The 12,060-nt window shown below is 43.6% G+C and overlaps 1 protein-coding gene across 13 annotated transcripts in view; it reads right to left on the minus strand.

Moving 5' to 3' along the window:
- Positions 1 to 12,060, minus strand: part of RyR (Ryanodine receptor) — a 388,707-nt gene that overhangs the window by 50,561 nt on the left and 326,086 nt on the right. For 7 of the 13 annotated variants that reach the window (XM_070101962.1, XM_070101947.1, XM_070101924.1 and 4 more), the window contains 5 exons: positions 9,940 to 10,019; positions 8,062 to 8,242; positions 6,640 to 6,974; positions 6,169 to 6,424; positions 3,367 to 3,485 (listed from right to left, as the gene is read on the minus strand). In XM_070101962.1, the coding sequence (XP_069958063.1) occupies positions 3,367 to 3,485; positions 6,169 to 6,424; positions 6,640 to 6,974; positions 8,062 to 8,242; positions 9,940 to 10,019 (971 nt within the window). Of the gene's footprint in view, positions 1 to 3,366; positions 3,486 to 6,168; positions 6,425 to 6,639; positions 6,975 to 8,061; positions 8,243 to 9,939; positions 10,020 to 11,535; positions 11,602 to 12,060 lie in introns of all 13 variants that reach the window. The other 6 variants (XM_070101968.1, XM_070101970.1, XM_070101964.1 and 3 more) reach the window with 1 other exon arrangement.

A 12,060-nucleotide genomic window follows, 5' to 3' on the forward strand; every position in this document is an offset into this window, starting at 1 on the left:
CAGTGCCTGCACTCTACAGGAGTGGTGGTGGTGGGAAGCACAGTGCCTGCACTCTACAGGAGGGTGGGAAGTACAGTGCCTGCACTCTATAGGAGTGGTGGTGGTGGGAAGCACAGTGCCTGCACTCTACAGGAGTAGTGGTAAGCCCAGTGCCTGCACTCTACAGGAGTGGTGGTGGTGGGAAGCACAGTGCCTGCACTCTACAGGAGGAGGGTGGGAAGTACAGTGCCTGCACTCTACAGGAGTGGTGGTGGTGGGAAGCACAGTGCCTGCACTCTACAGGAGGAGGGTGGGAAGTACAGTGCCTGCGCTCTACAGGAGGAGGATGGGAAGAACAGTGCCTGCACTCTACAGGAGTGGTGCTGGTGGGAAGCCAAGTGTCTGCACTCTACAGTTGTGGTGGTGGGAAGCACAGTGCCTGCACTCTACAGGAGTGGTGGTGGTGGGAAGAACAGTGCCTGCACTCTACAGGAGTGGTGGTGGTGGGAAGCCCAGTGCCTGCACTCTACAGGAGAAGGGTGGGAAGTACAGTGCCTGCACTCTACAGGAGTGGTGGTGGTGGGAAGCACAGTGCCTGCACTCTACAGGAGGAGGGTGGGAAGTACAGTGCCTGCACTCTACAGGAGTGGTGGTAAGCCCAGTGCGTGCACTCTACAGGAGTAGTGGTGGTGGGAAGCACAGTGCCTGCACTCTACAGGAGTGGTGGTAAGCCCAGTGCCTGCACTCTACAGAAGTGGTGGTGGTGGGAAGCACAGTGCCTGCACTCTACAGGAGGAGGGTGGGAAGTACAGTGCCTGCACTCTACAGGAGTGGTGGTGGTGGGAAGCACAGTGCCTGCACTCTACAGGAAAATGGTGGGAAGTACAGTGCCTGCACTCTACAGGAGTGGTGGTGGTGGGAAGCACAGTGCCTGCACTCTACAGGAGTGGTGGTTAGCCCAGTGCCTGCACTCTACAGGAGTGGTGGTGGTGGGAAGCACAGTGCCTGCACTCTACAGGAGGGTGGGAAGTACAGTGCCTGCACTCTATAGGAGTGGTGGTGGTGGGAAGCACAGTGCCTGCACTCTACAGGAGTAGTGGTAAGCCCAGTGCCTGCACTCTACAGGAGTGGTGGTGGTGGGAAGCACAGTGCCTGCACTCTACAGGAGGAGGGTGGGAAGTACAGTGCCTGCACTCTACAGGAGTGGTGGTGGTGGGAAGCACAGTGCCTGCACTCTACAGGAGGAGGGTGGGAAGTACAGTGCCTGCGCTCTACAGGAGGAGGATGGGAAGAACAGTGCCTGCACTCTACAGGAGTGGTGCTGGTGGGAAGCCAAGTGTCTGCACTCTACAGTTGTGGTGGTGATAAGCACAGTGCCTGCACTCTACAGGAGTGGTGGTGGTGGGAAGAACAGTGCCTGCACTCTACAGGAGTGGTGGTGGTGGGAAGCCCAGTGCCTGCACTCTACAGGAGAAGGGTGGGAAGTACAGTGCCTGCACTCTACAGGAGTGGTGGTGGTGGGAAGCACAGTGCCTGCACTCTACAGGAGGAGGGTGGGAAGTACAGTGCCTGCACTCTACAGGAGTGGTGGTAAGCCCAGTGCGTGCACTCTACAGGAGTAGTGGTGGTGGGAAGCCCAGTGCCTGCACTCTACAGGAGGGTGGGAAGTACAGTGCCTGCACTCTATAGGAGTGGTGGTAGTGGGAAGCACAGTGCCTGCACTCTACAGGAGTAGTGGTAAGCCCAGTGCCTGCACTCTACAGGAGTTGTGGTGGTGGGAAGCACAGTGCCTGCACTCTACAGGAGGAGGGTGGGAAGTACAGTGCCTGCACTCTACAGGAGTAGTGGTAAGCCCAGTGCCTGCACTCTACAGGAGTTGTGGTGGTGGGAAGCACAGTGCCTGCACTCTACAGTAGGAGGGTGGGAAGTACAGTGCCTGCACGCTACAGGAGTAGTGGTAAGCCCAGTGCCTGCACTCTACAGGAGTTGTGGTGGTGGGAAGCACAGTGCCTGCACTCTACAGGAGGAGGGTGGGAAGTACAGTGCCTGCACTCTACAGGAGCGGTGGTGGTGGGAAGTGCAGTGCCTGCACTCTACAGGAGTGGTGGTAAGCCCAGTGCCTGCACTCTACAGGAGTGGTGGTGGTGGGAAGCACACTGCCTGCACTCTACAAGAGTGGTGGTGGTGGGAAGCACACTGCTTGCGCTCTGCAGGAGTGGTGGTGGTAGGAAGCCCAGTGTCTGCACTCTACAGGAGAGGGCAAGAAGTACAGTGCCTGCACTCTACAGGAGAGGGGAAGTACACTGCCTGCACTCTACAGGAGTGTTGAAGGTGGGTGGTACAGTGCCTGCACTCTACAGGAGTGGTAGAGGTGGGAGGTACAGTGCCTGCACTCTACAGGAATGGTGGAGGTGGAAGGTACAGTACCTGTGCTCTACAGGAGTGGTGGAGGTGGGAGGTACAGTGCCTCCACTCTACAGGAGTGGTGGAGGTGGGAGGTACAGTGCCTCCACTCTAAAGGAGTGGTGGAGGTGGGAGGTACAGTGTCTCCACTCTACAGGAGTGGTGGAGGTGGGAGGTACAGTGCCTGCACTCTACATGAGTGGTGGAGGTGGGAGGTACAGTGCCTCCACTCTACAGGAGTGGTGGAGGTGGGAGGTACAGTGCCTCCACTCTACATGAGTGGTGGAGGTGGGAGGTACAGTGCCTCCACTCTACATGAGTGGTGGAGGTGGGAGGTACAGTGCCTCCACTCTACAGGAGTGGTGGAGGTGGGAGGTACAGTGCCTCCACTCTACATGAGTGGTGGAGGTGGGAGGTACAGTGCCTCCACTCTACATGAGTGGTGGAGGTGGGAGGTACAGTGCCTCCACTCTACATGAGTGGTGGAGGTGGGAGGTACAGTGCCTCCACTCTACATGAGTGGTGGAGGTGGGAGGTACAGTGCCTCCACTCTACAGGAGTGGTGGAGGTGGGAGGTACAGTGCCTCCACTCTACAGGAGTGGTGGAGGTGGGAGGTACAGTGCCTGCACTCTACATGAGTGGTGGAGGTGGGAGGTACAGTGCCTGCACTCTACATGAGTGGTGGAGGTGGGAGGTACAGTGCCTGCACTCTACATGAGTGGTGGAGGTGGGAGGTACAGTGCCTGCACTCTACATGAGTGGTGGAGGTGGGAGGTACAGTGCCTGCACTCTACATGAGTGGTAGTGGTGGGAAGCACAGTGCCTGCACTTTACAGGAGAGAGGGATATTGCAGTTTGGATGTCAGCACACTACTAGCGAGACAGCGAGTCGGTAAATAATGGGAACGTCTGTCGTTGTTTTAGGTCACTGTACCTTGGTGGGAGGGGCCGACGTGTTAAAAAACCCATGTTCAGGAACTTACTGTTCTCCTTCTGGCGATGGTTCCAGCGCCGGAGGCGACATCTCGTCTGTAGCATCGTCAGGCAATGCCGAGATGGCTAAACGCACAAATGGACCAGATTTCTCCTCCTTCTGCTCAGCCTTTTCACAAAATACAACAATATATCACCTGTATATTCCTGACTGGCAAAAGAAAATTTTTATCACCCTGATTGTAAACCACCAATTCTAAAAAAACCATGGTAGGCCAAATACAAAATGTGTATATTTCATGGAACAAGGATGGAGTGGCAGTGTATGTAAGAAACGAAAAGTATACATATCAAAACAAGATATAAAACTTTATATAATAAATTTACAATCCACTTGGTCGCAATTTTCTAAACTAAGCGGCTGGCATCCAAGGTAACACTTCCTACGTAGGAAGTTGTAAACTCTTCAAGACATGAAAATATAATCATCATGAAGGATTCTAATTCCAGCCTAGTTGACTTGAGTACCTTAAGTGGTGCTAGAGTCCACTGACTTCCTAGCAGCAGTAGTCTACGGCTGCACTGAAAGCCGTGTGTGACTGAGCTAAGTATAGAATAGTCGGATAAAACCTTCAAAAGTATTCCTGAGAAAACCGGAAGAGCTTGAAAAAGGCAAAAACAAATATATTAATCTTAATATTTCTCGTAATAAAATAAAAATTACACAGGCAAAATTTCGAATTATCGCTCAGCTACAACAATGTTTCCGAAAACACCTACCTGGTATTTTTATTGCGAACACCTGGCTAGTGATGACTGTGTTAACCTGATCATGAAACACCTGGCTAGTGATGACTGTGTTAACCTGATCATGAAACACCTGGCTAGTGATGACTGTGTTAACCTGATCATGAAACACCTGGCTAGTGATGACTGTGTTAACCTGATCATGAAACACCTGGCTAGTGATGACTGTGGTAACCTGATCATGAAACACCTGGCTAGTGATGACTGTGGTAACCTGATCATGAAACACCTGGCTAGTGATGACTGTGGTAACCTGATCATGAAACACCTGGCTAGTGATGACTGTGGTAACATGATCATGAAACACCTGGCTAGTGATGACTGTGGTAACATGATCATGAAACACCTGGCTAGTGATGACTGTGGTAACCTGATCATGAAACACCTGGCTAGTGATGACTGTGGTAACCTGATCATGAAACACCTGGCTAGTGATGACTGTGGTAACCTGATCATGAAACACCTGGCTAGTGATGACTGTGTTAACCTGATCATGAAACACCTGGCTAGTGATGACTGTGGTAACCTGATCATGAAACACCTGGCTAGTGATGACTGTGGTAACATGATCATGAAACACCTGGCTAGTGATGACTGTGTTAACCTGATCATGAAACACCTGGCTAGTGATGACTGTGTTAACCTGATCATGAAACACCTGGCTAGTGATGACTGTGGTAACCTGATCATGAAACACCTGGCTAGTGATGACTGTGGTAACCTGATCATGAAACACCTGGCTAGTGATGACTGTGTTAACCTGATCATGAAACACCTGGCTAGTGATGACTGTGTTAACCTGATCATGAAACACCTGGCTAGTGATGACTGTGGTAAACTGATCATGAAACACCTGGCTAGTGATGACTGTGGTAACCTGATCATGAAACACCTGGCTAGTGATGACTGTGGTAACATGATCATGAAACACCTGGCTAGTGATGACTGTGGTAACATGATCATGAAACACCTGGCTAGTGATGACTGTGGTAACCTGATCATGAAACACCTGGCTAGTGATGACTGTGGTAACCTGATCATGAAACACCTGGCTAGTGATGACTGTGGTAACCTGATCATGAAACACCTGGCTAGTGATGACTGTGGTAACATGATCATGAAACACCTGGCTAGTGATGACTGTGGTAACATGATCATGAAACACCTGGCTAGTGATGACTGTGGTAACATGATCATGAAACACCTGGCTAGTGATGACTGTGGTAACATGATCATGAAACACCTGGCTAGTGATGACTGTGGTAACCTGATCATGAAACACCTGGCTAGTGATGACTGTGGTAACCTGATCATGAAACACCTGGCTAGTGATGACTGTGGTAACATGATCATGAAACACCTGGCTAGTGATGACTGTGGTAACATGATCATGAAACACCTGGCTAGTGATGACTGTGGTAACATGATCATGAAACACCTGGCTAGTGATGACTGTGGTAACATGATCATGAAACACCTGGCTAGTGATGACTGTGGTAACCTGATCATGAAGCACCTGGCTAGTGATGACTGTGGTAACATGATCATGAAACACCTGGCTAGTGATGACTGTGGTAACCTGATCATGAAGCACCTGGCTAGTGATGACTGTGGTAACATGATCATGAAACACCTGGTTAATGATGACTGTGGTAACCTGATCATGAAGCACCTAGCTAGACTTGACTGATGTAACCTAACCAATGATTATCTCAGTGAAGGTCTCAAACAATAAGAGGTTGAACTACATTTTCAAACATGTTATACCTGTTCGGGAAAAGAAAGAAAGCCGGCCAGTCAGCTAGCCAGCCAGTCAGCCAGCCAGCCAGCCAGACAGCCAGCAGGCAAGCAAGCAAGCAAGCAAGCTTGCGTTCAGAAAATATCTCTGTCTTTCGCATTAAGTTATGCTCGTACAATATGAGTATATTTAGTTTCTTAACTTCAGCACACCTCATATATAGCTATGTAATATACACAAGAAACAAAGTGGCTCTGAGAAAAATGTATAGCATATAAGCTGCGTTATTTTTAAAGAGAGTTCCAACCTGCTCAACCGGTGGTCCCTGCATCAGTCTCATTATGGCGTTCCAAACTTTTCGAGACAAGTAGAAGACACCGAAGACACTGTGATACATTATCAGGAAGAGCAGACGACAGAAACCAACGGCCAATTCAGCAGGAGTCATTTGTTTGATCTCCTTAATCTTTTTCTTGACGTTCGACGGCGCTAATACAGACATGGTCTCCATAAGATGATTCTTTACGCCACCAATCTTCGCCTTGATTAAGTCCATGCCAGTCCTGCAAGTGGTATTTTGAAGACAGTCATGGGTTGTGCATATTTTTAATGCAGCAAATTCTAATATACGGCACAAGAATACATATTTTGGAAGTGGGTAGCTGAGAAATGATGAGTAAACTCAGTGAACGTTAAACTTTTTATATTACAAACTCACATTTCTGAATTGTAAAAAATAATGAGATAATGATACTGAAAGAGGAATATATGGCCTCACTTTTCCTCCTCGTCTTCACTGAGATACTTGAGAGCATCAGCATCATTCTTCTTGGCCAGAGCGTCGTCCTCCTCCTCCATCAGGGCCGCAGCGTGTTGCATCTCAAAAATGGCATCCTCGCAGAAGTTGACGAAAGCTTCTAGCTTTTCTTTGTCTCCCTCTGTCACGATAGCGTAGAAGAAACCTCGCTTCGACTCCTTAATCTGAGGCTTCTCCCACTGGTCGATGTTCTCTTCCTTGATCTCGAAGTACACTCGTTCAATTCGCTTGGAGCTGCCCATGATTTCGATGCGTCCGAGTAGCGGTTCGAAGTAGTTGAGAACGGAGCCAGCAGTCTGAAGTGACACAGCAAACAAGACACTCTTTAGTAGTAGATATACTTCTTGTTTATATCAAGCAGTTTGTAGTTACCGTGAACTATGTACAAGTCTAGTTACTGTGAACTATCTGCAAGTGTAGTACTGTGAACTATGTGCAAGTGTAGTTATTGTGAACTATGCATAGGTGAAGTTATTACAGAAGCGACAAAGTTTTCTGCCTACGTTGAAGACATGTTCATTCTTCCTTCTTGAAATATATATTCGTGATTCCATGATTAAAAGAATAAGAAACCATGAAGTGTGTCAGTATCACACAGGTTGGTAGACAATTTTCAAATCTGACGAACACTCTGACCATATAAATCATCCAGCGCTCTTTGCAATAAAAAAATATGCAACACAAAAGAGAAGCACAGATAAAATAAATAGACTACTTGCATTAATAAAACAGAAATAAATACTAACACCACAAAATAAAAATAACCATCATCAGTTCAAAATCCAGTTAAATGTCAAAAGCCTCTCCTGAAAGTTCCCTGAGATCCCTACAGGCACCCCGGTAATTATGAAAACCATGAGTTCAAACGTGTTATTGTGAACATCCATCTGTTCACAGGAACACCTGTGAACAGATGGCTATGGGTAAATTATGTATGTGTGTGTGCGAGTGTGTGCAAAATCCTCAATCAAGAGATTCGTCTCAAACTGATGATTCCTGTTTAAGGAGGAAAGGTCAAGGACCCACGTTCACCTGAGCACTGTATAATATGCTGCTCATTATTAGGACAAATTAAGCCTGCCACTTTCCAAAAGTATTTCTATTACGTGGGCAGAGTCAGAAGTCTGAAATACAGCAAAGTTTGGTACAGCATCCTTCACCTCGGCATCTACCTTTTCATTCCCAGGACACCGAAACAATCAGAGCACCAACACAATGCGAAATCCGTGTGCCACACGTCGAGACGAGCTAACCAGCCTCCAATAATAATAATAATCATAATAATATTATTGTATCCATGGGAAAGCGCTAAACCCACGTTTTCCCATGAATACAATAATGAAGTGTAATTAGACCAGAAAGAGAGAAAAAAAGTTAGGTTACCTCCAGGAACCTAGCAAGTCGTGGATCGTTGGGCATGTGTTCTGACAGGTTGGTGAGCAGCACCGCCAAGTTGAAGCCGATCTCTTTGGCTGGGTTGTGGAAGCGTTCAGTGAATTCCACATAATCAATCTTTCCATCATGGTTGCAGTCACAACACATCAGCAAGAAGTTGATCTCCTCACTGAAAAAAAAAAAAAAAAAAAAAAAAAAATAAAAAAAAAAAAAAAAGGGCTCATTTTTCTTAATCTTAAGAGTAAATAAGTTGAAAGGCCTATCGACTGCACGAGGACCATTAATGCTGGAATTCGACTATACAGGATGGTTAATTGGGTTTAAAGCCTACTGACTATAAGAGGGTCGTTATTAAGACTGCATGTAACCTGCTCACCACCAGTCGAGAATCCCTTAGTTCCTAAAACTCTCAATGTATATACACTGAGAGACTGGTGTATATATCCTGTGCTTGTATACTAATACCATATTTCATCATTGCATGAAGTATGAATTAAAATAAACTTCTGGTGCATATAAAGAGATATGCGTGGGGCAGTGAGCACAACGAAATTGAGTAAAGCAGCTGGGATTGATGGGATACAACAGAAATGTTAAAAGCAGGAGGGGATATAGTTTTGGAGTGGTTAGTGTTTTTATTCAATAAATGTATGGAAGAGGGTAAGGTACCTAAGGATTGGCAGAGAGCATGCATAGTTCCTTTGTATAAAGTTCCTTTGTATAAAGGCAAAGGTCAACGCCCCCGCGGTCTGGTCACGAACCAGGCCGCGGGGGCGTTGACTCCCGAACACCTCCTCCAGGTATGTACATAAAGGTTTAACTATGAAAATAAATTCTGTCTTTCTTATATATCACAATAAGGAATATTCAAAATTGTGGACATGTAGCTTGGAGTCGCATGTGTATGTGGTTACACGTCATGTAAGTGTGAATCTTGAAAACAAAGCTATATGTACAGAAACATTAACAAAATGTTTTAAGACTAGATGATACAAGGTTGATTTTGAAACAGTGAGGAATACGCCCTCTTAGCACTAAGAAAAAACGTGTCGGTGAATATTTACTAATAAAATGTTTAAAACTAGACAATATAAGGGTGATTTTTGAGTCAGTGAGAAATGAGCCCTCTTAATAATTATTTCCTGAACCAATATGTTGAACATGAACATGAAGGGAAATAAAAACACAGTTATTCATTAAGTTATTGGTAGTACCGAGAGAGTGGTTATGAGTATGTTGGGATGGGTTGTGGGTAGTCTTGATCCAAGGACTTGGAGCACTTTCGGGTGGGTGAATTGGTGGGGTGGGAGGAGAGGGTTGTTGATTCGAGGTAGCTGGAATATGATGGAGTATGAAAAGGTTTTTAAACCGGCTTATATATATATATATATATATATATATATATATATATATATATATATATATATATATATATATATATATATATATATATATATATATATAATATATATAATATATATATATATATATATATATATATATATATATATATATATATATATATATATATATATATATATATATATATATATATATATATATATATATATATATATATATATATATATATATATATACATGTCTCTTGGTGAGAGATAAACATTTGTAAAACCTAAACATTTCTTCGATTTTGCTGAACATTCCTATTTGCTACATTCAGTAACGCTGTATAGCCCTTGTGGCTTAGCGCTTCTTTTTGATTATAATAATACATTCAGTAAATATCCTGTAATTTAATTTTCACTGACCCAACTTGTACAATTTACTAAAGACATTTTTATCGCAGTAAGCTACACCTTCGACTACTCCATGATTTAGATCAAGCTATTTTAGAACACAACTCACGTAGTGTAGTTCTTCTGTTGTTCCATCTTCTCCTTGAACTCCTTAGGAGTAACTGTTCCATCCTTGTTCAAGTCCAACTCCTGTTGAAAGGAAACAGGCCGTCACATTGATCATAGTTAATTGGCTAGTTTTAAAGTTTACTGACTACACGATGACAATTCTACAGTTCACTACAAATTCAGAATACGACAATCCTTAAAATAGGGATTAGGGTAAATGCACTTTGGAATATACTGTGGTGCACGATGATTATAAGACCTGGATATAAACATGTCCTTTAACTTTTGTCTGTTTTTTTTTAGCAACAGCACTACTATTTACCCTTGTGTATTATCATTTTTTATATGAGCAACCAAACTAAATAACTTTTACGAGTCTGTCAAACGTGTTAAGTACCTCAAAAATAGGTCTTTTCTAAAAATTTCTCCAGTGCACCATAATAAGTTGTGCAGCCTCATTTAATTTTGCAAAACGATTAATAGGCAGAATGATCATGGATTTTCTAAGTCAAGATCACAGGAAATACCTAAAAATCCAGACACATCAATGGTATTTATATTAAAAAGCTAATATTTCATGTATTTTAATAGATTGTTTATTACTCTCCCTCATCCTCAAAAACTGAGAAGCTGATTTCAAATATAAATATATATGTAATACAGAATTAAAGCTTTAAAATTATTATGATTTACTACTGCTCCTGAATCCAAAATATTACCATAAAATAGTAAGCATTACGTAACCAAGAACAAAAACTGTTGTACTGAAAGCCTTAAAAAACAATCACACAAAAACAACTACTGAAAAATTTAAAAAAGTATAGAAATTGTCACCATGTGACGATATAAAAGATGACTGTAATTGATACTGATGGGTTCAAAAACAACAAAAACAACTTCAGTGCTTCATGACAAAAAGCTACTCTAGGAGAAAAATAGTATTGTTTACAATCAACAGTAATAAACGAATGAGCCACGTTATAATGATATTATCCATGTTGCAACAGTCTGCACAAAAAAATGTCATGCACAATTAAGTAATTGGATGACATGAAAAGAGGAGCGTCATGCAGTAAGTTAGCAACACAGTAATGTGAGTTGGATACAAGTGTTGAAGGCTTTACTGTGTTGCTGCCGCAATCACCACGCTCTCACCTCATTAGTCTGGCCTCAATATAGAAATTTACAAGATTTCGATATAGAGACGTATACATTTACTTTTTTTTTTTTTAGGTTATCTATATTATCTGAAGATTAACCCTCCAAGAAAAACAGTTAATTAAAGTTATGACAGATTTTAATTTTACATTAAAACTAACCTAGCGACCTAACCTAATCTTGCTAAAATTTACCTCACATACAATTTAATATTTTACCTATCCTATCGAAGTTTGTGTAACTTTAATGAACTGTTAGTCTTATGGGAGGACAGAGATGCTCAAGTGACGTGATAATGATTATTCTCACCCTGGTATATCCATTTTTCTACGCACATTATTTGAAAACATATAATGATGATCATTCTATATCAAGGAGGGTGATAATAAGCTTAGTAGTGGGCAGCGTGGTGAGTGGGCAGTAGGAGGTGGGTACAAACCTGGAAGGTAGTGGAGCTGGTGAGATCCCTCAGTTTGAGGAACATATCGAAGTACCTCAGAATCAGCTAGAAATGTAGAGAATGGAAAACGAATACGTAAGAAAAAAAGATGTATGTGACTGTAGGTATTAAGTACAAACAGTTGAGTGGATGATTCTGAGAGACGACGCCTCTGCCATCAACTGCCGTCTGCTAGCTAGTTACATGCTTGCATGCTTCTGTTATTAATAAACTCGTTGGTCGTGGTATTAACTAAGGAGAAAGAGATTTTCAATAATGTAGATCTTAGTTTATCATAATGCTGACCCACCGTAAATGTATATAATACTGACCGTGTTTATGAAGACTAATAAAGACGGTTTTCATTATATCGTTATCAGCGCATGACAGGTGTCTTGTGTTCAGGACAACCGTTGCATTGTGCTCAGCACATCATACTGGCATTGAATACAACAGCTGACAGGTACTTGGATGGTGCCAACTAGATGAAGATGCATCAGAATGATTGGTTTGTTGGGTTTAAAG

This window comes from Cherax quadricarinatus, chromosome 5 (assembly GCF_038502225.1).
Source record: "Cherax quadricarinatus isolate ZL_2023a chromosome 5, ASM3850222v1, whole genome shotgun sequence".
Taxonomy (NCBI): domain Eukaryota; kingdom Metazoa; phylum Arthropoda; class Malacostraca; order Decapoda; family Parastacidae; genus Cherax; species Cherax quadricarinatus.